The 25,781-nt window shown below is 42.6% G+C and overlaps 2 protein-coding genes and 1 long non-coding RNA gene across 8 annotated transcripts; 2 read left to right on the top strand and 1 right to left on the bottom strand.

Annotated features, from left to right (window-relative positions):
• Positions 1-766: 766 nt before the first annotated feature.
• Positions 767-8,886, bottom strand: LOC119123571. Its single transcript, XR_005098106.1, has 3 exons — positions 8,629-8,886; positions 1,373-1,667; positions 767-1,275 (listed from the first exon to the last, which is right to left on the bottom strand). It is a non-coding gene; the product is annotated as an uncharacterized LOC119123571 (long non-coding RNA).
• LOC119123570 (G-protein coupled receptor 61-like) lies at positions 1,589-4,476 on the top strand. The gene is made up of 2 exons (XM_037252770.1): positions 1,589-1,710; positions 2,623-4,476. The coding sequence occupies exon 2, from the start codon at positions 2,826-2,828 to the stop codon at positions 4,209-4,211; it is 1,386 nt and encodes a 461-aa protein (XP_037108665.1). The 5' UTR covers positions 1,589-1,710; positions 2,623-2,825; the 3' UTR covers positions 4,212-4,476.
• On the top strand, positions 6,097-25,653 carry LOC119123567 (AMP deaminase 2-like). Of its 6 annotated transcripts, XM_037252762.1 has the most exons (20): positions 6,097-6,175; positions 7,222-7,346; positions 7,562-7,632; positions 17,142-17,272; positions 17,896-18,026; positions 18,382-18,450; positions 18,637-18,748; positions 18,845-19,031; positions 19,552-19,690; positions 19,765-19,854; positions 20,141-20,270; positions 20,387-20,581; positions 20,668-20,799; positions 20,984-21,147; positions 21,226-21,352; positions 21,432-21,595; positions 21,669-21,789; positions 21,873-22,046; positions 22,110-22,220; positions 22,359-25,653. In XM_037252762.1, exons 3-20 carry the CDS (start codon positions 7,578-7,580, stop codon positions 22,572-22,574), a joined length of 2,448 nt encoding a protein of 815 aa, XP_037108657.1. In that variant the 5' UTR covers positions 6,097-6,175; positions 7,222-7,346; positions 7,562-7,577; the 3' UTR covers positions 22,575-25,653. The 6 variants fall into 6 exon arrangements, with proteins under 6 accessions (XP_037108657.1, XP_037108658.1, XP_037108655.1 ...); XM_037252763.1 differs by lacking the exons at positions 6,097-6,175; positions 7,222-7,346 and adding an exon at positions 7,416-7,469; XM_037252760.1 differs by lacking the exons at positions 6,097-6,175; positions 7,222-7,346; positions 7,562-7,632 and adding an exon at positions 8,892-9,103.
• The last annotated feature ends 128 nt before the right edge of the window (positions 25,654-25,781 follow it).

Raw genomic sequence — 25,781 nt, 5'->3', positions numbered from 1 at the left:
CGGTGGCGCGCTCAATGTCAGAAAGCGCACAAAGGAGTTTTGGCTCGTCTGCTTGTCTGTACTTGTTTTATAGAAAATGAATGAAAATGCGGCAGGGTGTTCGGGGGTGACATTTGTGCCATCTGCCCATTAAAAAAATAAAATTACATGTACACACATATGCAGCAATCATTTAATGTACTATATATAAACAAGCATGTGTTGATGCCGCCTTTCATCATCAGACATCTTGACACCATGACAACCGTTGTAATGACATTCCACTCCAATGCTGCATGTTGTGTGTTCTGCTGTCTGAGCCATGTTCGTGCGTGTCTGTTACCCGCATGACTAATTGGACATTTGACACAGTGGTGAATGTTTATCCCTGGACAAACTAACACGCGGCGGCACGGTGGCGCACTGGGTAGCACGTCCGCCTCACAGTTAGGAGGGTGCGGGTTCGATTCCACCTCCGGCCCTCCCTGTGTGGAGTTTGCATGTTCTCCCCGGGCCCGCGTGGGTTTTCTCCGGGCACTCCGGTTTCCTCCCACATCCCAAAAACATGCTTGGTAGGCCGATTGAAGACTCCAAATTGTCCCTAGGTGTGAGTGCGAGTGCAAATGGTTGTTTGTCTCTGTGTGCCCTGCGATCGGCTGGCAACCGGTTCAGGGTGTCCCTCGCCTACTGCCCGTTGACGGCTGGGATAGGCTCCAGCACTCCCGCGACCCCCGTGGGGACTAAGCGGTTCAGAAAATGGATGGATGGAAACTAACACGCACGCACGCACGCACACACACACACACACACCCTTAGGTTTCTAAAACTTACCAGCGGACAAAAATAATTTGCGATACAACAACAATCACTTCCAGGAAAGCTGTGATATAAAACGGTGTCATACTGAAACCAGAACAGCTGAGATGTCACTCTGACATTATTCTAATAAGTCTATTAGTAATTGAAATGAATCAGTCACTGCATGTGAGGTGTTACATGAATGATGCGCAAGGTGATTGTCATTAAATGCAAATGGTCGGGCGACCTTACAAATGCAAATAAAAAAAGCAGTTGTTAGGAGTATAGTTGTGTCCATCATCACACACATTTCATTGTCATCCCATAGATAGAGCAACGAGATGGACTGTATATGAAAAGGATCACCGTGGCAACAGAAGCCCCACTTTGAGAAGCTCGGGTGATGGAGGCTGAAGGCCGGCCTCATCACTCCCCTCACCTTCTCAATAAATCTTGTGCTGGAGGCCGTGCCGATCCATGAAAGTGCTCAAATCACCACTAAATAACAAAAATGAAGAATAAACATGGAGGAGAGTGAGAACATGAGGGATTTCAACTTGTAGGAATGTAAATATCGGACTGCAAATTTTGATACCTGTGCTCTTGTTCTCGACAGTTCACCATGAACATCACAGACGCTAGGACCCTGCGGAGACACGACACGGAGGTCCTCAATGCAACCATGGGAAGGAGGAGGGGAGTGGGAGAGAGGAGAGTGGGCTGTCTGCCTGGTGTCTTTGCACACATTCCCATCAGCATCTTTTGGATGGAACCACGGCCGTAGTCAAGCAGGATGCACAAAGCAGAGCAAGGGAAGACGAGCGAAGGGGGGCCGCGTTCGTTGCAGGTGCATGACGCTACTTGAGTTGGAGATGCACCGCATTCTCATCCTTCAAACCCAAAGCAGCAGTGTGAGGAAATATTCTGATTCAGGTACATCATGCTCTCTGTCCCCCCCCTCCCTCCCTTTATTTGCTTTACACCCCGACTCCTGTTTGTTCCCCTTCTAAGATTAAAATTATGAGGGTAAAATGAATCACCTAAATTTATGATGACAGGTATAATGTCTTGTTTTACACAGTGGGTGTAATATAATAATGATTAACATACAAACGAGTGGGTGGTAAGACATGACTAAACCTGGCAGGAGGGTAAAACTGAACTGGGGCACCCTGTTGTTTGATTTAGACACATAGTGCTGACTGAAGCCAATCACTCAGAGATTCATTTTGATTTTAATTCTTGGTGTTATAATCGTAAACCATCCAGTATTTTTTGTTTACCGCACATCAGTAGATCCTTATGCATCTTTGCGCTTAGTTAGATAGATCTGCATGGGCATGCAATAGAAAGTCCTTCCAATACAAAAAGTACACACTCTTCAGACACTTCATTAGGCACAGTATGATAACATCCAAAACATGAGACGAAGCAAAACAAATATTCCATTCCGATTGGGGGATCATTTAACGATGTTTACTGTTGTGTCCGTAGTTTGCAGAACTGCAGTGCTGTTCCTAATAAATTGGATGATACACGATTTATACAGTATAAGTAATGCAGATATTTATGTGTACAGCGAAATACAGATTGGATAACATTGGCCATTGGATTAGTGCACATGTATTTTTCTTTTTTTTGGGTCAAATGTATTTGTTTTCCTGCAATACATGATATTTTGAGGGTGTCCGTGAGAAAGTTGAACACATGTGCAATGTGTTATTCGTTCTCTTTGCCATCCTGTGGCTAAAATGAGTTCTTTTGTACTATTTAGTTCATCTGAGGCTTGACTTGAGATGATCCCAGCAGAATAAACTCACAGTTCATTGTGTTCTCTTTCATCAGGGGTGTTTATGACTGCGGGCACAAGTGAGGATTTTGTAAATGAAAAAGATTGTTGAGAACCTCCCCCGAGCATCAGCCCAGCATCACAACCGCGGGGTCTACCTAATTCCCCAGCCGCTGTCCTCTGGCCGTACTTCCTGGCTGTGAAGGATGGGTGATGGGCCAGTGACGGACCCTGCCCGCCCGCCTCGTCCCACCCTCCAATGGAGCCAGCGTGGAACTCCTCCCACCCGCCTCGGCAGCTCCCGTCCAACACGTCTACCTCCGCTCCGGCTGAGGACTGGCCTCCGTACCAGTGGGTAGCCCTAGCGGCCATGCTACTCATGGATCTGCTCGCTGTGGTGGGCAACGTGGCCGTCATGACGGTCATCGCCAAAGTCCCGCAGCTCCACAAGTTTGCCTTCGTCTTCCACCTGTGCTTGGTGGACCTGCTGGCGGCCTTGGTGCTGATGCCTCTCGGCATGGTCTCCAGTCGAGCCTTCTTCGGGGAGGCCCTGTGCCGCAGTTACCTCTTCCTCAGCGTGTTCCTGGTTAGCGCCGCCATCCTCTCCATCTCAGTCATCAACGTGGAGCGCTATTATTACGTCATGCACCCCATGCGCTACGAGGTGAAGATGACCGTGGGCCTGGTGGCGTCAGTGCTGGTGGGGATATGGGTCAAAGCGTTGGCCATGTCGGCTTTGCCGCTGCTCGCCTGGATCCTGCAAGGTGCGAGGACTCCCCTTCTGGAGGGTAGCGGGGGAGGCGGGGGGGTCCCCTCTCCTCCCGCTCAGGGTCAGAGGCGCTGCTCGCTGCACTGGACGGGGGGCGGCTCGAACCGTTTGGCGTTCATGGTCCTCTTCACGCTGCTTTATTTCCTGTGTCCGCTGCTGGTCATTTTCGTGGTGTACTGCAACATGTTCAAGGTGGCTCGGGTCGCCGCCATGCACCACGGGCCTCTGCCCACTTGGACGGACACGCCTCGTCGCCAAAGGTCGGAGTCGCTCAGTAGCCGGTCCACGATGGTTACCAGCTCTGGAACAGGGACCGGGAGGGAGACACCGGTGCGGCCATTCGGTGGAGGGAAAGCGGCAGCCGTGTTGATGGCGGTTGGCGGGCAGTTTCTGGGTTGCTGGCTGCCCTACTTTTCTTTCCACCTGTATTCCGCTCTGGCCGCCAGCCCCCCGGCCACGTTGGCATCTCTCGAGGAGGCGGTCACCTGGATTGGCTACTTCTGCTTCACCTCCAACCCCTTCTTCTACGGCTGTCTCAACAGACAGATCCGGGAGGAGCTGGGCAAACATCTGCCGTGCTTGTTTCGTCGAGCGGGACTCGAGGTGGAGGAGAGGCTGCCCAGCCGCGAAGGCTCCATAGAGGAAAATTTCCTCCAGTTTCTTCAGGGCACCGGCTGCAACTTGGAACCTCAGAACTCGCAAAGCACCTCCAGTCCTAAAGGGGAGGCCTGCTGCCCCATGGTTCAGTCGCAAGCATCTGAGCCAGCACATCCGCTACCTGTCGATTTTCGTATACCGGGACAAATTGCAGAGGATACCTACGAGTTTGTCGATACCGATCAGGCGAAAAACAACCACGTAGATATAGACACTTAACTTTTTTTTTTTTTCTTACACCATTGTGATTGTGTTGAAGACATCAGGAAAGTTGTTTGGTTCTTATTATTGTTTTTTATCACCATTGCAAATTACAACCAAAATACAAGCATAATGTTAAATTAGCACCTCGCTGAACGTGTCAATCAAAACTGAGCATTGTCTTTGAAAAGGTGAAAGTTTTTTTTTTTAACAATTCTTGAAATTAGTTCATTAGGATAACTCAGGGCCAGGGGGCTGCAGAACCAAACCCCCCAAAATCTTCAAATTATAAAAATTCATTATTAATTCCCTATGTGTGAAAATGCTGAATGTAGGGGTTCCAAGCATGTTTGGGAGGGGGGCAGTGACCCCATTCCCCCCCCTCTCTAGCTGTCATGACTAGTCGGGGTAGTTCACTAGATTCCTGTCAGTTTTCGACAATATGGATAAATGTAAACAAATGAATGGATTTAACAGTTTGAAAAGTTTGGGGAATTCAATTGAAATAATTCAGTTCCGTGCAGTGAATAATGATTTTACAAAATCTGGAACTGCCGGTATCAAGCTAGATATCAAGCTAAGCTGAGTTTGCCTTTGATCACCATCTTTTTCTCGATGGATTACTCAATTATTGTGCTGTGATCTTCTGCCTTTAAAAATCACAAATGAAGACTCAACGCTGTAGTACAAACGTAGGATTTTGTTTCTCTCGAGTTTGACAGTCGGGCTTTCATCAATAATAAAGCCCCCTCTCAATTCTTCAAAATCAGCCTGGCACGCATCGTGTAACCCACTTCTCATGGAAACGCTATCTTTGACTGTTTTTTATTTATTTCGGACCAGCGAGCCAGATGTGTTGACTATAAGCTGATTCTAGAACTCGAGGAAATAGAAATCTATACTCTCTTGATGCACAGCATTTGATCAGTAGGTTCCTTTCAATTCATTCATCTGCTAAATTATGTGTTTGGTAGACTTGTAAAGTGTGCTTTGTGTATACTGTAACGCTTTACACAATCTTTTCTTTGATTTATTTTTTTATCTTGGTGTCAAGTACACGTTTTGAATTTGTTAGCAAGGTGCCGGGAATGTTTTGACCTGCCGCTGCCTTCTTTGTGAGTCGTGGAGATTATCATCATGGAGGAGAAATGTATATAATTTCTTTTCCTGGCCTCATCAGGTTTTATGTACAGGATAAACCTTGAATATGAAAACTACATGCAGAAATGATCGAAATAGCAGGTGCTTTACTAACGTGGATACAGGGTCACTAAGTGAGCGAGTTAAAACCAGAAATGAACTTGATGTTCATCATGTATGTCCTCAATTGTGGATGATGTGGAGCATTTACAATTGGGGTGAGGGTAGTTTTTCCTTTCTCTTTATAATGAAAGAACTGCTTGCACATGTGTACTGTACACAGCTAAACGTTCATTGAGAGCTACGGTTGTAATAAAGAGTTTCTATGTTTTTGAAAGAATACTGATGCCTTCTTATGAGTTAAATCATAGTTAAAAAGCTTGGTCAGGTCTCGAACTTCTGAACTTCCACCTCCAGATAGCCCACATCATCTTAGGGACTTCCACAAATCTTTTATTTATTATTCGTCATCATATGAGTACGATTTTATTTCACAGTACATTACAATTACATGATTCCCACATGCTTCTGACACGCTAGCACATTCAAAAAAAATTATTTTGGCTTTTCACAGGATGATGCGGCTTCTGTGTTGAAGTCTGGAGGATGGCGGAGTGTGGCAATCCTCACGCCCCAACGATGGATCAACTCGCCTCCAGATCCGCCAGGCTCCACCATCCCCATGGCAATTTTTACCTCGTGACATTTTTCTGTGCTGCTGTGGGTGGTGGGAGGAGCTTGCTCTTTCTATCTGTGTGTCTTCTCTAAATACAGTTTTTTTTACAGACTATACCAGACGCCTCCTCACATTTGTTTCACTTATTTTATCTGGGACGGATCGCGTGAGTATTCATTCAATGAGTTGCATTTCATGATCTCCTCTTAGCGTATTTAATTAAGAAAAATATAGAACTGAATACAGCAATCAACAATGAAAACAACCCTTGCTCTATACAAACACCCAACAGCAGATTGAGAATGATTTTTTGTTTACTTTTTTTATTCACCCTTTGAAAACTGTAACTGTACTTACACGGCTGTGGAGAAAAGCACATCAACATCTTGGCATGGCTGGTATAACCGAAGCAAATTTTTAAGGCAACCCGTTTCAGAAGACGAGTATGAATTCGTGCTGTGGCAGTTGTAAAATAAAAAAAGTTTTCAAGTTAGTGTTTTGTACTGACTGCCTGTAGGAGGGCAAAGGCCATTGAAGCTGAAGTGCTATTATGCAAGAAGGCCCTGGAGAGTGCGGGGGCGGATGAAAAGCGTGATAAGGCGAGAAAGAAGATGGATTTTCTTCATGCCCTAGAAAGACATTTAATTTCATCATATACTACAAGCTAATTTAAGATCATAGTAAAGGTATAGAGTAGACCAAGACATTTTTTTTTGTCTTTCAATAGAAGCGACACCGCTTATTTTCATTTAACTGGTGAACCTTTGTTTAGATACTTACTTTAATTGGTCTGAATAATATTATTTTATTTATATTTACTAAAAATAATAATGCTGTTGTTGATCTATCTATACTACCGTCTTATAGACAATTAAACTTGGTTTCATCAGATAGTGGAAGGTAAATCGTTAACTTGTGTATTTCAGACTTTACTGTTTACACTAACTTTGCGTTTTGTGACCGCCATCTGCTCTCAGTTGTGTATGACTAGCTTACTTGAGAGGTTTAAAAAGCACCCTGCAATCTACTTATTTGATAATAAATGATACATTATGATGCTGTCATCAAATTACAATATGTCAGCAAAATATTGCAGCTATAAATTACTTTTTCTAAGAGCCTGTTTTCCCCTGTGAGTACATGTGCTCAACCATTTTGTTTTTTTAAACTACCATCACCTTACTGTTTTTTTTTTTTTTTTTAATAATTCAGTCGTGGGAGGAATGATTTATTAGTCGAAGCACACAGCAGGAAACACTAAACAAAAAAGACACGCCTACGACTGGATGACTTCCGTTCAAGTTTAACCACGCAAATGCTGACGTTACAAAGCCAAGGTAAAAACAAGACATACTTATTTGAACAATAACTTATTTAACTTAGCGGTGCCGTTAATACGCTAACGTGAGTCGAGAGAACACAAAGCTAAATTGTTGCAGCTAGTTAGCTCAGTCTTCGAGGTTTAAGGGATATGATTCCCGTTTACGCTAGCGAATTTATGTTTTGAATCGGGGGAATAAAAATACATCAACTATTTGTCGTGTTTTGACAGGCAACTTCCTGATTTAATGAGCTGCTTCACGAATTCCGATTCATCTGCAACCATGTCGGGTGGTGGTGGTGGTAAGTCATCAATTTCCCATATTATATTTACCAAGTTACATATAACATGGCATTTTTCATTCGCATTTCAAATTCCTCTTCGAAATATTTAGTGTTTTCTTTCATTTAAAGTTTGGTTGCTTCAAGTACGATGTCACGTGATCTCCACATAAACGTGAAAGTAAAAGTGGACAAAGTGATCAATGACTGGACTGTCTAATGTTAAAGAAAATATATGTACTGTCCCGAATGGTACATCATGTAACTTAATATTATAAAAACTGATCTACATATTTTTTCTTGCATTGAATTCCCTTATTGGACTTGTGTACCCACTGTATGTGTTGGCTCGTGTGTGTCAACTTTATCACTATGATACCCTGCTGTCTGTAATATATCAATATTTTAACTTAAACCTGCATCTATCTACACAAGACCAACAGTGAGTGAGGTCGCTGTGTATGGCATCGTGGAGGATTTTCACTTCTAGCTGCATAAATAATTGTCGTCACTAGGTGGTGGTGTTGGGTGCTCTTGCTTCAGTCTCACTGCAAAAAGCACTTGACATTAAACTGAGGCTTCATCTTTCATCATCAGCTAATACTTAACCGTTTATAAAATGTCACAGGCTTTGACAGATTATTATTTAGAAAAGGCAAAAGAATAATGTCATTAGCAGTACTACAAGATGTATTATGTGTTTGTCTCTTAATATAGATACTATAATAAAAACTTTGGTACTAAATATTAAGATGAGCAAATAATGTGACACAATGTTGAATTGTTGACATTGTTTAACATTGCTTGTCGCTGTTACTAAATCTTGAGTAGTGTTTGGGCTGTGTATCTTGTTTTGGAACTTTTCAGATGATTATTTGGGGACTGCTTTCAAGCTGGTGTATTTGAGTAACTTCACTCACCTTTCCAGCATTCCTTTTGCCTTTTGCGGGTCTGGTTGTATATCTGTGCTATTTTTAGATCAGTGTGGCGGAAAAAAAACTTTTGTCCTTCGCTCACCTTCCAGCCCATCTTGAGGCAAGCTGCCCGGTATGCTAGCTGCACTCTCGCGACCAGTGTCCTCCTACAGCTGGATCCCCTTACATTAGCTGCTTGACGCTTATTTTCCGGTTGCTAGGGCAACCAAGGAGGATGGCCCTCAGCAGGAGTTGGGCAATCCTTGCTTTTAGTGTCTCGATTGACCTGCGGCTGGTAGGGAGGAGGAGGAGCCAAGTCTGCAGAGGAGCCTGTCACAGTCTCACGTGGGTCCAGCTGCCTGACTGCCCTAATGTGAGACGGAGCTCATGCGTCGGAGCCGTTCCTCCTCCTCCCCCCTCCCTCTTTTGGTCACTGCGCAGCCCTAATGGGCTTCGCTCCACTAGCGGCATGAATAGAGGCAGCAAGATGTCAGCATCTTTCTCCACTGGTGACAACTCAGGGAAGCCTAAGTCCCCGCTCCGCAAGAGGGGGAGCCTGCAGAGCACCACCAGTCCTGGTGAGTGAGACTCAATCGGGGATTCTTTAGAATCAGTGAGAAAAGCTAAATATTTGACATTGTGTGTCAAAGAAGTGAGGTGAAGGAGCTTTTTATAACCCAGAGGAGACTGTTAGAATGAATTGCCATGGATGTACCTTTTTTCAAAAAGTTTTACAGTCCTGAGAAATTACTTGAGTTGTGCAAAATGCATTTGACTGAGTTTGAATATTGGAAATACACATCTATGTTCACTTGCCCTTCTCTGGTAGTGACGAGAGTTTTATCATTTGGGCCTGGCTAAGCATCATTCTTATCTCTACTTCTGCACAGCTTGCAACCATTCTATCTTGTCAGCTAACCTCTCCCAATATGTCACCATAAAGAGATGATGATATTTTCTGCGTATGTGTGCTAGGTATTGTTAAGTAAAAACCCAATACAACTTTAATTTCTAGATGAATAGTACCTAACATCATATTGAATCATATTTTGCTTGTGCTTGAGTTTCTCTGGCTTCCTCTCACGTTACCTTCCCAACAAAACATGCTTCTTACTAATACGTGTAAAATAGTTGTTGGTATGTGCCCTGCCAATCGCTTACAACCAATCCCAGATGTGCCTTGCCTTTCGCCTAAAGTCAACAAGGCAGGGCTAGGCTCCAGTAAGTTAAAATTATGCTATCAGTAAGACCTGAGCATCCCTAAGATGTCATTTCAGCAAATTTCAGAACATTGATGGTGTGGATTTAACCTTTTCAGTGGCTCTTATAAAAAAAAAAAAAGAAAAACTGGTTGGGAGAGGTTTTGTGCATGGTGAAGATAAGGACTCTGACGTCAACTGCGAATGTAAACATTAGCGCCAGCCTCTATGCGACTTCTCAGTTCTTCAGTTAATTTTAAAATGTAAGAAACTGTTGTTGTTAACTTTATTTTAAGCGCAAATATTATTTAAAACATTGCCTGTTCGCCTCTTAAAGGTTTTGGTGATGTGACAGTTTGACCCAGGAGGAGTTTGGTTAAAAGATTACTTCTGAGAAAATATATGTCCTTTAAAGGTTTTACTGTATTATTTCTTTTCATTGCATCCATGTCAACAATACAATATTGAACTGCATATCTAGCTGTTGAATACAGAGGTTCTTTACTTAGTTTGATGAGTGACTGCCTGCTGGTGATGGTAAAGCAGAAATAATTACATTTTGAAGCAATTACATGTTCATAGTGATTTCATTATGTAATCACAGTATGCTGTAGCACTAGCATGCTATGACCAAGCACAAATGTGTGTTCAAAGGGGCGCTGCTGCTGATACTGAATCATATTTGCTGAGGAAACCCATCTTTGCTGCAGTAATAAATAACTTAGAGGGCTCTGCAGCCATTTTTGTGCTCTCACTTGGTCGCTCGGCTGAACCGCCTGAATGCGTGATCCGTCATAAGAGCCACATGCAGATCACAAAAAAGTCCTTGTAATAATTGTAATGACAAATTGTCTGCTACTCGTATAAAAATAAACTCAACTCTACAGCATCGGACCTTAGAGCAACCCTGATAAGCTTCCAAATAAATTCCCATCTTTGATGCCCCAGTGTGTTTGAAATGCTTCTCTTATATGAGTGTTGATTTTTTTTTTTTTTTTTTTTTTTTGGAGGGAAACGTGGATTAGCCTGTCAGTTTCTCCTTCTGGAGGTGGCTCCCTCCCACCGGACCCCTTCGGCGTCACATGAAGTAGAATATATAATGTAGCACTGAAGATTTGCAGACTGGGCGACATGCTGTGATATATAGATGTTATTAAAGTGTCTGCCAGAGAGGTGGAGTGAATTTTTATTTTCAGCTTGATTGATTAAAGCGATCACTCCCTTATACTGATAATATGCTGAAGAATTTTAAACACATCTGTCTTCGCTTGACTGAAAAATCAAGAGTTGCAGGCCATGCTGCACCCGTACAATCCTATGGGTGGCGATAATGTGCTTTAAAATGGCTACCCATTGCCTCGTACAGTACGGCCATCCTTTTTTGACAGCAGCGCCATCTGCTGGATGTAGAAGGTCACTGCCCCACCAGGCTCATTGAACTTGAATTTAAAACTACTGATCCATTTAAAAAAAATATTTGCTTTGCGCTTTGACATGTTACCTTAGCAGACAATTTTTGTACAACCGGTCTGAGTCACGTACTGTAGCCCTTAGGTAAAGAGAACCTATTGCATATGCGGGACTGAGTATTGAAATTTAATAGAATCGTTTTTTAATCATATCTAGTTGTCTGCTTTTGTGATTAAATGACATCAAGACCTCCTTGAAAGATCTTTTCCCCAAAAAAATATTGGTGTGTTTGAATTTACTTTGTGCCTGTATGGAAAATTCAACGCCTTTCTGCTGCTATGTATACCTTGTGTCTAACAGTGGAGGTCTGTCAGTAGTGGAAAAGGGATTTGGGGAGTGCCTCGGAAGCCATCACCCCAACAGGTGGGACAGATAATACAAGGTCGAGCAGATTCTCTGCAGAGCCACAGCATGTGTCTAATCAGCCCCGCGGGCCCAAACACCCTCAGCTTGAGACATGTTAATAAAAAAATATGATGGAAACAAATTCTTAACCAGTGAGTATTATCTGCCAGCAGTCGATGAGAATCCAGTCTTTACATACATTTATTCATTTACTACTTCACACACAGCATGACAGTGGAAAGAACGCTCCCCGCTGAATCACGCGGAGTATGAAGCCAACACGAGTTTATGTCAGCACGGATGATTTATGATGTTTATGAATGTGATGGATTCCATTGCACTGCTTAAGTGCAGCTAAGCGCAATGCTTAGCTTTATCCCCATCTCGGCTTCTTTTGTAATATTTATATTATAAGATCCAGTTTAATTTTGCTCCATGTGGTTTGATCCCAAATGAAGCCATGTCGACTGATGTTTGACTTTTTTTTTTTTTATCCCTCAGCAGGTCGAAGAAACTCAAACTCACCACCACAATGTTTAATACAAACACGCATAAGCCGCTTCACTGTGACATCTGAGCTCCCCTCCAAATTATTAATGTTTCAACCATAAATATACAACTAACTGTGATCCCCAAACACATTGATATGATTTGAAATTCTTTTTACATTGCCCTTCAAACAATCCCCATACCATGCATTAACAACCCAGGCTAATCTTATCTCCTCCCCGACATAAAAATATCTTTCAAACAATCGAGGTGTAGCATTGGTCCGTCTCTGAAGCAACATTCTTTTTATTGCGTCCACCTTTGGACTTGTCACTGTCATGTATGTACCTTAAACAAATGTCATGTAACATGCTTGCAATATTCCCATATTGTGAAAGCACCTTTGACATGAAACAGGCGATATTTGAAATTTGACTTGGTAATGTATGAACCTTGGTGTGGATTTGCCCTGCTACCATCCATAATATAGTTTGTATTCGGGATGAGTTGTAGAGAAGATAAGAGCTTCTGGGAACCCATCTGTTGAGTTTGACAGTAGTGAAGAGTCAGTGCGTGTGCTATTTTGCGGTAAATTCACATGGGAATTTTATACAAGGTCACAGATTAGCTCTCTGCTGCAATGCCTGTTTTTGTTCCTCGTACTGGGAAACAAAACGCACAGCTACTCTCATGTGCCACTCATTAGCGCTCTGAAAACACAATGTCCCGCCCGATCAGTGTTTCCCACCCTTAAGTGAGCCAAGGAACATATTTGACATTACAAAATTCTCATGGCACACCAAATGGTGGGCACACAGGTTAACTGTACCTTCTGTTGTCTAAAGGATGAGCTACTTCTACTTGCATTTCACTATATGTTGCTGTCATACAGTGCATGAACATATACTTAGATAGATAGATTGATACTACACTTCATGTCAGCCCTGTGTAAAGACTTTAAGGCAGCCTTTCCCAGCTTGAGTGCACTGTACACTGTTTTTCTACGGTCATATTTCTTTTTTCTGACAGAAAGAAGGGTGTAATTAACCAAAGTAGGTGTTCCTAACTGCTACTTTGGTTGGGTTGCAAGCATTCGCGACTCGTCAAATATTTGTGCCCCTTAAGCTGTTGATCTGCCACTCGATTACTGTTAACTGACATTTTCAGACCAAGAATTGAATTAACCTTTGGAGTACAGAGACATATTATGTCAATGTTAAAGTCACGCTTTGTTACGTTGAAAATCATATTGACAATTTATTTAAATTGTGTTTGCACATCTGAGTCATAATGTGTTGGTGTAACGCCACAGATGGTAAATGAGCTTTTGGATTAGTTGTCAGCCAGTCACAGGGCACATATAGACAATCAAGCATTCACATCAATTGAACAGTTAATTCAATTCAAATTAACGACCGAATATATTGGAATGCAAAATTTAAGTCCAAAGGTTGCCATTTGGAAAATAAAACAAAAAACAAAAACTGCTTTATTTCAATCATCAGTAGGCTTTATGTATGTATATTTTACTTATTTTATATAAACATAATTATCATAATATATATAATCATAAAATAATCATAATTATTCATTATTTACATTGGAAGATTATTTTTAATGAACTTCACACACACGCTTATAATATCAAATAATATCCTGTGATAGAAATTTTAAATACATAAATAATAATTAATACATTTCAGTTTTCAAATAATACTTCAAAGTTATGATATTTGCAAACATCGCCTACTTAAAAGTTTGGCTCCATCTTCAAAATAAAAATGTTATGCATTCATGAGGCAACTGTTTATAAGGAGGAGGAAGGAAGAGAGCAGAGTGGGCGTGGCCACAAGGCGAGAGCCTCCTCCATTTTAAAGCACAATGAAGGGTGAGGTTATTTGTCCGGGTACCTCCCCCCCCCCCACCCTTTTTTGTCCACGTGGTATGTTCCAGCCCAGTATTTAAATCCGGTCGCTTCAACTCCGGGCTGTTTATCCTCTGCAAACCGGTGAAACCCAGGAAGAATCCGAGAAGCACACAGGGGAAAAGAGAGCGAGGCAGAGAGAGGGGGGCTGAACCAGAAAAGAGGGGGGCAACTCGATCAACACCGTACTGACAGCACAACAGCAGAAGCCTAGCGGAAAAAGAAGGGACGTTCTGTCATCCTGGTGCTAGAGCAGCTTACGCTGTAAGAATATCCCCATCGCTCTCTATTTACTGACATTCTCTCATGTACCGGGCCGACGGGGGAAGGTACAGCGACTGTCCCAGGCCTAGTTAAATGTCCCAGCATCCCGCAGGAGCTCCGACCAGGCCACTGCGACATTAACTGTGAAAGCAGGACAAGACAGGGCAGAGGAGGTATTGTAACTTCCACTCATTCATGATGACTGACTTGCTGCGTTGACGCGAATACTATAAGTTTCAGCACCCTCTTTATGGTCGACACAGAAGGTTCTTATCATGCAAGAAAGGTTGCGCAAGTCCCAAATGGGATGTTGGGAAACTTGTTTAGCGTGTAATATGCTGACAGCCTGTTTTTCTTATGGGGAAGGACGTATGGAAGAGGCGGCTGCGTCATGCATTTGCTCGGCTGCTCTGTTGCTATGATGCTGATCTTAGCAAAGCTTGATGAGCTTCAGTTTATTGCGGTGGGTGGACATTCAGGGCATCTGCTATGGAGCTGTAGTTTCCCCCCCAGTGGCTTAATCACTTCAGAGCATAATGAGAGCGCATGCTGCAAGAGTCTGCAGTCAGTCAGTCAGTTTGCCTATTAGCTCAATGTTGTCATCACTCTCATTAGAGAGGAGACGCATTCGTGTTTCGTGGGGCATTGTTTTGGTGTGAGCGGCTTGTCTTGTGATGTCGTGTTGGTTGGTATTCTGACAAAACGGCGGTCTACTGTTTCCTCAAAGAGGCTGTCACGTTGTCTGTGACAATGCTCCCTGCCAAAGTCCTCTGAGAGTCAACAAAATGACCTCAACATCATCCATTTGTTCGCCTGCAAGATAATGAATGTTCAAGATGAGGAGGACCAAAAGTGGAGGTTTATTCTCGTCTTTGGTTGCTAAGGAGCACCTGTGTCTTTTCTTGGCTTCGAAGGGAAGAAAGTAAAATCTCAATCATAAAACTACTCCCAAGACTAAACTGATTATTAAACTGTGGGTTTTTGCTGAGTATCCAAGTAGAATTGCAAAAATACTTAAAAAAGAAATACTGTGTAGATTCAAACCTTTCCCATGTATGTTCATCATCAAATTTACAAATAAATGTAATTCCTTGGTTTGTGCCAATAAATTGCTTTACATAATGGTAGTCAGCACAGAGGTAATAATTATACTATGATTGGTTTTGCATATTTGAATGAAATGGTAGAACAGGCCAAGTGACAAGGCAAGGGTGTGCCACTTAAGTATGCAAAGCAACACATATGTGGAATAAACACTAACATAGAGTTTGGTCTTGGCTTTATGTCACAAATTGGTTTTATAGCTCATAAAACGCTGTGGGCTCATGTCCTCGCATGACTCCATCCACCTTCGTGCAAACACAATACTGCAAGGCTTCATGTTTGTCAACATGACAACACTCTGTGGTTATTCTTGACATGTTCATTGAGCAACGAAGTCAGACCTTTAGTAAACGTAGATTGAATCTGTCACCGTAAACCAATCACTACCCGAGTGGAAAAAGAGATAAGGGAGACTTCCTGTAGTAGAAGGTTTTTTTTTTTTCCTCTGCAGTGCCTTCTGAATCGCTTTAATTCTTTATGTAATCATAATAAATTTATCTGGCATATTTTTTGCCTTCACATAGTTTGACAAATACAGCAATTTGAGCAACTTTGAGGACATACACTCCATTCAAAAGTTTTACATCAAATAGATTTGACAGGGCCTTTTCGGCTCGAGCGTAACGACGGATGGAGGAACTGGAGAATTTTGTTCAAAAATACACGCTCACAAACAAGTAACAACATTTTTGAGGTGAGGAGCTTCCTCGACACCTGGCAACACATTCACACCAAGTAGGATTTCGCCATGGCTGTAGCAAGAAGAGGAAAGAAAAACATTCAAGTGTTTAAACTGCTCTGTTGAGGCACCCCCCCAAACTAAACCAATGCCAAGGACGTCCTACATGTCTTGTTTACAGACCAGGCCACGTCTTTACCCACACAGAACTTTTCTACTCACCATAGATTGAGATTTGGAAGCCAGCCATCCATTAGAACCACAAAAACAAGTTTTTTTTTGGTAGGGTGCCTGTTGCTGGGATGGTTGTGTGTCCCCCTGGGTACAGTCACATGATGCGGCCGAGATAAATAGTTTCAGGATTGCTGGATTAAGAGTCATCTGTGGCAGGGGAGATTGAAGGGATTACTGCATGCTAAAACCGAGGAGGGCACTATGTGTGTTGACATGTTTCACGGTGTCACTGTCCTCAACTCATCATTTCTCTTCGAGTGAGTGAACAGAGCACACATCTAAGGATAGGCTTTCTCAGAGATATTTGTTTCTCGGAACCATGAAGACAGCAAATGTGCAGCGTTGTCTTGTTTGCTTGCAGTGTGTTTGCTTTGGTCTGGAGTGGACGCAGCCATCTGTTTGCAGCAGGTCCAGATAACGGAAAAGTCCTCTGTCAAACTCAGGTGCATGTTGTGGCTTGGCCACATTTTTTTTTTTCAAGTGAGGGAACGAGTGGCATTTAGGATACTTCATCCGGATTTCCCTTTATGTGTTGCTGTGCTTCGCGGCCCCTTTAAGATTTCTGTTGAAAGCTACTTTACGCTCTCTAGGTAACCGCACGTTTGCACGCCACTTGGAATATTTTCAATATTCATCACAGTGGCTCAGAATGAGACTCCAATTTTAGCTTGCTAACACACACACTGGAATCTTGGGGTCAACCACTTTTCTATTTGTGTCTAAGTTGTTTACTTTGTCTGATGTTGCGTTTATGCACAATGTCTGATTAAGCTGTGTCAACTTTCGAGTGAAGCGAGTAAAGTGATGGATGTCATTGTTTGGGATCTAGCATGGGACGCGACTCGTATGCAGCTACACCCCATTAGCCCTCGCCTTCACAAAGACGATGTATCTTGGCGTGTCTTCAGATCTGTGCGGTGAATCTGGGTCCAAATCCCTCAAGCCCCAACGTTCCCTCCCGGGAACCCCCGTCTCTCTGAAACACTTCCCGGTTGACCTTCGCACCTCCATGGAAGAGAAGTTCAAAGAAATTGCAGAGGTGAGAATGAATCCGCTTAGACTTCATTTAGGGATTTGGTTGTATCTAACTGTTAGGGAACAATCTTACATAGCGTCGCTTAATTTTCAATGATGGTAATTAAGTTATCGAATCAGTGGACTTAAGTTGTAATTAAAACAAACTGACATGAGAATGACGCTCAATTTTGTGAAGATAATTCCTTTATATTTTTTAATAATGACAGTAAAGTAAAAACATGAAGGGACAAAAATCACAAGACATTTTTCAACAAGTACACAACTAAAAAAAACAATCTATGGATTTTTTTAAAAAGTAGGCAAAGACATTTACAAGAATAAATGTATAGTTTGCTAGCAATAAGTTTGCATGTTTTTTGTGTTAGAACATGGCGGCTCATAAGAGAGAGAGCAGCAGACGCAGGACTTGGACTGTTTGATATCTGAGTGGGAATTTTGAAATCACCCCGCTATGCTCGTAATCTTGCGAAATTCTGCATGGAGAGGACACTTGAGCTTTTTTGAGCTCAACACTGACCTTGCCAATGATATACGGCATCGCCTCAGCCGAGGTCGCGTTTGTTTTTCCCTGTGAAAGCTGACCCCAGATGTTCCCCACACTGACGACTGTGTTCTTGACGCCAGGAGCTGTTCACGCGCAGCATGGCAGAAAGTGAGATGCGCAGCGCCCCCTATGAGTTCCCAGAAGACAGCCCCATCGAGCAGCTGGAGGAGCGCCGGCACCGACTCGAGCGGCAGATCAGCCAGGACATCAAGTGAGGAGCAAAAGTTGTCAATTGCAGTCTTTGATATGTCAGACAAAGTGTTGGCTTTCTCCTGCTTACTTGCTTGTAGACACTCACACACACACACTCACACACACACGGACACGCGTGCGCGCGCTACACAAGGAGAGTTGCTGCTTCCTGCATCTGCACCACTCAATCTGATGATCATGTCTCTGAAAATCCCCTTGATTACTCAAATGCTGTAATCAGTCTGTGTATGTATCTGTGTGTAGTGCACACACTATTGTTCACTGTCTGTCTGCGTGCTCAACCTTAAATTTGCCCCCTGTACTTCGCCGCCCTCTTCAACACGCTTCCCTACGCTGCCCCCGCTCACGCCAAGGCTTGAGCCCGAAATCTTGCTCCGCGCCAAACAGGACTTCATGAAAATCGACAGTGCCGCAGATTTCGAGTGAGTGTGCTCTGCTTCACGTTGTCATTCGCTAGTTGATTTCAACGTATCAATGAGTCCCCGACTGTTATGATGCGGCACGTTAGAAAGAGCATCGGGTGTGCCCCGTGAGATCGACTAGTTTAACGTAATGGCGCTGAAAATTACACACATTTTTTTTTTAACTCTCAACTGCCCTCTATTAAGGTTAATGAAGGAGAAAAGTGTTGATGCCGTTGACAATGGCATTAAGGAGCGGGAACTGCCGATGGAGAGAGAGTATCAGCGGGTTTCAATATCCGGAGAGGAAAAATGCGGGGTGAGGAAGTCTTTGTCGTGTTTTAAAAAATATAGTAATCTGAAGCTATTTCCAGGTAGCCCATCTCTCTTATATATGGATTTAATATCTGCTCAGGTGCCCTTCACTGACCTGGTTGACGCTGCCAAGTGTGTGGTGAAGGCTTTGTTCATTCGAGAGAAGTACATCACCAGATCGCTGCAGTCCTTTTGCAAGACCACGGCTCACGCCTTGGAGGACCTTGGCTTGAAGCCACTGGACTTGAGAATCTATGACAAATTCCCCGAGACCCCCGTCGATGCTGGTATGCGTTGATCCGCCGACGTGTTTGTGTCATTTGGAACAATATTTTGTTTGAAGTTCGACTCTAGCTCAAAAGCCAGCTCCATTTGCCTTGGTGGGAAAAATCTGATCATTCAAAATGTAGTCAGCTGACCTGATTTAGTTTTTGCTCAATCTGGACTCATCTGACCACATGACCTATTTGCTGCTGCTACAGAGTTTAGTTTTCATGCCCCCTAGCAAATTGAAGCCCTTTTTTTTTTTGCTTATTTATTTTTAGGCTACACTACACTTTTGTGCTGATTTCAGGCTTAGTCGATCCTTCCATGTTTCTTTTTTGCATCCTTTAACCTTTTACTTAGTTATTATACATTTCTGAATCATTTTAAGGGGCTCATTTGAATACAGCAGTCTCCCACTGAGCAAAAGGAAACATTTTGATCATTTGAATTTCCATGCTTTGACTGTCCTCGAGCGAGTTCCATGTTGAACATGATAGTCGGCAGTTGAGATGATGCAATTTCTCCACACTTTTTGTACAGATGCCCCCGTCCACCCACCTGTTTCTGAGACGCACCCTTATGAGAATCTGGACCCCAAAATTCTTCCTTCCGATACGGAATATAGCTGCAAGATGGTAGATGGAGTAATGCATGTTTATACCAAGAACACGACAGAGAAGTACGTGTCCTGGCAAAGAGTGTTTCAACAGTACTTGTGTCATTGAAGTTTGACCATCAAATCTGTGTTTGCAGAAGTACACTATTAGACCTGCCATATCCTGACCTGAAAGAATATATTGCAGATATGAACGTAATGATGGCCCTCATCATTAATGGCCCTGTGTAAGTATTAGGTTTTTGACTCTAGGTGACAATCCACATATTGGTGACTTATATTAAAATAAATGTAGAATTAATATATATATATATTTTTTTTTTTTACTTTTATTTTATTCATTGTCGTTTATTGTATTTTTTTTGTATTTTGGCAACCGGAAGAGTTCATATAATTTACATGTCTTGCACTATTTTTCTATAATAGACTATTAAGTAAAATGTATTTTATTTACAATAATATACTTACATTTTTCTTTTTTTTTTTTTTAAATCTCCATGTGCGTTCTAACAGGAAATCATTTTGCTACCGGCGCCTCCAGTACCTAAGCTCCAAATATCAAATGCACATCCTCCTAAATGAGATGAAGGAGCTGGCGGCCCAGAAGAAAGTTCCTCATAGAGACTTTTACAACATACGCAAAGTAAGATCCAACAAACTGTGCTAGCTCAGCTACAGTAACCAAACTTTATCCAAATGACTATTATGTATAAATTGTTGTTTGAATATTGAAATGATGACACGTGTGTGTGACTCCAGGTCGACACACACATACATGCGTCGTCCTGTATGAACCAAAAACACCTGCTGCGCTTCATCAAGAGGGCCATGAAAAAATACCCCGAGGAGATTGTACATATTGAGCGCGGCCGGGGTCAAACCCTCAAGGAGGTGTTCGAGACCATGAACCTGACGGCCTTCGACCTGAGCGTGGACACGCTTGACATGCATGCGGTGAGAAATTGGAGCAAGGAGGACAAAATATAGTAAATCCGTGTGTGTGAGGGCATCATTATAACTTTTTTTTTTTTACTTTACAGGACCGTAACACGTTCCATCGCTTTGACAAATTCAATGCCAAATACAACCCCATCGGAGAGTCCATCCTCCGAGAGATCTTCATCAAGACTGACAATTGCGTTGAGGGGAAATACTTTGCACACATAGTCAAGGTTTGGAAGAAGCTTCATATGGCCTTATTTACTGAAGGTTTGCTCGTGCAAATGTTTCTTTGTCAAAACTGCCAGCGCTATTGTAGCTAAAGCGCAAAGACATTAGTAAACACAGAAAATCAGACCCACAGACTTTTAAGACTTTAAACACGGACACAAAATCAACAAACATTTGTTTCTACAGGAGGTTATGTACGATCTTGAGGAGAGCAAATACCAGAACGCAGAGCTGCGGCTGTCCATCTACGGTCGCTCTAGAGATGAATGGACCAAGCTGGCCCAGTGGGCCGTCAAACATCGGGTGTATTCGGATAATGTGCGCTGGCTTGTCCAGGTGCCCCGACTTTTGTAAGTAACACGACCAAAGAACCCAGCCTCAGTCTTTTTTTTTTTTAACAAATTCTCACAAGCATTCCATTTCCACAGTGATGTGTATCACACAAAGAAGCAACTGGCTAATTTCCAGGAGATGCTGGAGAACATCTTCCTGCCTCTATTTGAAGCCACCATCAACCCCCAAAATCATCCTGAGCTGCATCTCTTCCTGGAGCACGTGAGTGTCAATTTCAAATTTTTAGTCGTGACTCTTACTCGCACAGACTAAATTCCATGGGGGGTTCTTCTTCATACAGGTGGTGGGCTTCGACAGCGTGGATGATGAGTCCAAACCTGAGCACCACATTTTCAATCTGGATAGTCCTCTGCCAGCCAATTGGAGAGACGAGGACAACCCGCCCTACTCCTACTACCTCTATTACACCTACGCCAACATGACCGTGCTCAATCACTTGCGCAGGTGACGTCAAACTGACAACTTTCCCTCTCATTAAAAGAAAAAAAAAAAAAGCAAAATAATCTCTGTAAAACAGGAGGCGAGGCTTTCATACGTTTGTACTGCGACCTCACTGTGGGGAGGCGGGGCCAATCCATCACCTGGTGTCAGGTTTCATGCTATCTGAGAACATCTCCCATGGGCTGCTGCTCAGAAAGGTCAGCACCACATCACGTAATGAATAAGCTAAGACTCAACTCTCTCCTCTATTAATAAATGTCTTTGGCATTTTTCTCCTCAGGCTCCCGTGCTGCAGTATTTGTACTACCTGGCCCAGATCGGCATCGCCATGTCCCCTCTTAGCAACAACAGCCTGTTCCTAAGCTACCACCGCAATCCGCTGCCAGAGTACCTGTCAAGAGGCCTCATGGTGTCCCTGTCCACGGACGATCCCCTCCAGTTCCACTTCACCAAGGTCAGCGTAAGGACGCTTCAGCTTGCGTAATAGATGGTCAGAAGTAACAATGTGTGTTTCCAGGAGCCTCTCATGGAGGAGTACAGCATCGCCACTCAGGTGTGGAAGCTGAGCTCCTGCGACATGTGCGAGCTGGCAAGAAACAGTGTTCTCATGAGTGGCTTTTCACACAAGGTAAAAATTGCTGTCTTGATTTTCAGCCGGTGTCGGTTTTATGTTACTCGTCTGTAATTGTGCATAGTTGTGATGTGATATTTAAATGGAATTGTATATGACTATCAAGTGACAGCTGCGTCCTTGTTGTCTCCCCAGGCCAAAAGCTACTGGTTGGGCCCCAACTATTACAAAGAGGGCCCCGAGAGCAACGACATCCGCCGCAGCAACCTCCCCGACATCCGGGTGGCGTACCGCAGCGAGACTCTCACCGAGGAGCTGCAGCTCATTACGCACGCTGTGCGCACTGAGGAGCTGGAGACCATCAGCGAGGAGGACACGCTGAGCATGGGCCCTCTGCCCGAGTGCTGCTAAAGCACACCGAGCGTCAGCCATGTCACCTGACACCCGAGGTCATCGTAAGGAACTAGTCCCGCCTGCACACTTCCAAACCTCACACACATTATCAGCAGCCGGCGTTAGGAAGGTCAGCTGGGCATCCATCCATTTTTGCATCCATCCATCCATCCATCCATCCATCCATCCATCCATCTATGTGTACTCACTGTGATGCACCGTAGGCCGAATCTTCATTGTTCTTGATGAATATCAAAAATTGCACAAGCAAATGTTTGCGGCTCAAAGCACAGCGACAAGCACGATTATTATTCCTTCACGCTTCTGTCAGAACATTCCACTGAGAGAAAGAGAATGAAGGCGTTCTTGTGGGACCTCAACCGTAAATCAAATGTACGTCCCAGCATTACCTCACTGTGGCCATGAAGAATGCTTCCTCCACACTTTATTGGCCTGAAAGTTTGTTTTCAAAATTAACATGATTGTTCCTTTGCATGCATCGCACTGTACATATGCACCAAATGTTCACAGTGCCTTGTTCATTCTTTTTCACGCAGCATTACCTGCATCTAGAATTGGTTGTTCAAATGAATGGAACTGAAGTCACCTGGCGGCATGCACCTGATTTAGGGATTTTTTTTTTTTTTTTTTTTTTTGCATGCCTGCATGAGGCATGTGAGGCAGCATGCCCACCAACCAGCTATAGAATTAGCATAGAAATAGGCTACCATTCAAAGAGTTTGGGCTCACTTGGAACATATTTTGTATAGAAACAACCTGTGACAACATACAATGTCAAAAACTGTTTAAAATGCGTGTGCTGTATCAACAAAAGCATATCGCTCGCCATGACGTCCGCTAGCCAGAGGCTGAGCTGCGCTGTATTTGTTTACGGAGTAAACTAGCGGCTAAGCTGATGAGTTAATGTTCCATGTGGGAACTTGGTACACCTTTATACAGTAGTGGGAAAATCCAACTAAGAATACATGTCATGGTTTTACCATGTCCCCAAAAAAGTGTTCTAGTATTGATATTTCAAAGTGACACCCAAACTGTTGAATTGTATATTTTGTTTTTCTATTAGCCCATTGACCATGCTAGGTCGTGGTCCAGACTGTTGCTTGGCTCTTGTAGCAATTCAAACTTGACATGTTACATCTGAAATACTTGTGCATCAACTAAAGAATCACCTATAACCTTACATTGATAAATAATCTCATTCAGGCCACCAAGCATTTTATATGAAGGATTCAATACAAAGTGCAGTGGTGCCTTGAGATACGTATGAGTGACTCGAGTCACTTAACAGTAGTTGTGAAACTCTTCTTCGTGTCTGGCTGTCTATTACACTGTGCCCTGGTGGCCAAGTGCACATGTACGCCAGAAGGAATTAATCTTTTTGTGTAACTGTTATTACTGCATGGGTTTATAAAGTACAATATTATGGAGTACTATCTACTATCTGAGTTTTTTTTTTTTTTAGGGGGCTGAAACACTTTCATTTAAATATGGAAAGGTGATTTGAAACATAAAAATTTCGAGTTGCAAGCATGAAACAAAGTCAACATGTATATCAAGGCACCACTGTGCAGTGTTCCCCCATGTTGCGGAGGTTCGGGACCAAGCCCTGACCTGCAAGTATTTGATGTTGCTGCTACAAATGAAATATAATTGCCTGTAGATGTCACAAATTGCTGACCAAGCACTACTTTTCTATTACACTATATCCTGGCTTGACTTTAATAAAGATAACCTCATTACAACACAGTACCTTGGCACCAAGATGACATAAAATCAATATGTTTAGGTTGGACATCACACAAAAATGTCAAACAGGTGACTGTTTCAGCAGATAGAAAGATGGGATGAATTTGCGTGAGAACACTGTATACTGAAATTTCAAAATAGTGGCCTCTACTCTAATTGACACCAAGCTTGAATGCTTCAATAAACAAGCACATCACTGAACACAGCAAATTACAGTAATGAAATACCCCCCAGACAGTATTAATCAAAATGGATCATTATTGTCTTCACAGGGACAAAACTTTCAATGTAGCCCTTTGTAGATTGTGCAAGTGTACCTGAAGATGTTGCCTATTCTCTTCATTTCCCCCCATTTTGTCATTTAGTTGCTACGCTAAGCTAAGGAGGTGCACCGCAGATATGCTGCAAAGTATGAGACTGTTGACCTTATTATACAAAGTGTATTTTTAAAAGCGTGTATTAGTGATTTTTGTACTCGTGTTAATCTGATTCTGTTAATGTTTAACATAATTATGATGCTGCTTGGCCATTGTGGAGGCGGGTCATTATTGCTTAACTCATTCTTTTATTGCTTGTTTGATTAAAAATAATCTCTTAAGGCACTGGTGGGGAATCACAGCATTACACCAATAAAATAGAAATAATGCAAAATTATTTTTAAACTATATTCTGACTCATATAAGAGGTTTTATTTGGTGGTATCTCATGTAGTTTTGGTTGACTTGAAAACAATAGTTGGTTTGCCAGTATTTGGCGACATAGATGGTCCAAATTTGTGTTACGTATTAGGTGTCGTGTAGCAACAATTAATAATTGCACACGCTCTGACCTTCATGTTAATATCAACTCTCAAGTAGTATCTTTGGCTACAACACGTGTCGTTTTTTTCAGCCCAGGGGGAAACCTTAATGTGACCCATGCCTAAACAATCTATCTTTCCATTGTTTACCACAATCTAACCAGCAGTTTCCCCATTTCATTGTCAGTGTCCACATTTAAAAAAATATATAAATTCTGAACGTAATGTCAAATTTTAATTTGGTTGATTGTCTGATGTTAATTTTCAGATTAATGTAGCTCGTCCTACCTCACAATGCCTAATCCTGTAGTTATTAATATTACATTTTATCTTATTACACAAATGAATGGCATCTTTTAAAAGTATTCAAATGTTAAATCCGAGTAGTTTCTATCATTTTCTTTGTTCAAATTCCTTAGTTATTGCTGCCTACTGTCGGTCTGTAGTGAGATTATCAGCACACAATATATTCACAAGAAGAAAGCTAACATGTCTGAGCAGTTCAAATAAAGCACGATTCTTCATCACCTATTGCTGTGCCTGTTTTTATTCCGAGGTTTCTCCTAATTTGCTGTTACTGTAATTCATTTTTTATCCAGTGGATGTCGTCAAAGTTCACTTTTTCGTTGTGAGGAGGTAAACACTACATTCAACGACTT

This window comes from Syngnathus acus, chromosome 5 (genome assembly GCF_901709675.1).
Source record: "Syngnathus acus chromosome 5, fSynAcu1.2, whole genome shotgun sequence".
Classification (NCBI taxonomy): Eukaryota; Metazoa; Chordata; class Actinopteri; order Syngnathiformes; family Syngnathidae; genus Syngnathus; species Syngnathus acus.
The sequence above is the reverse complement of the archived record's forward strand: the minus strand, read 5'-3'. Positions and strand labels throughout refer to the sequence as shown.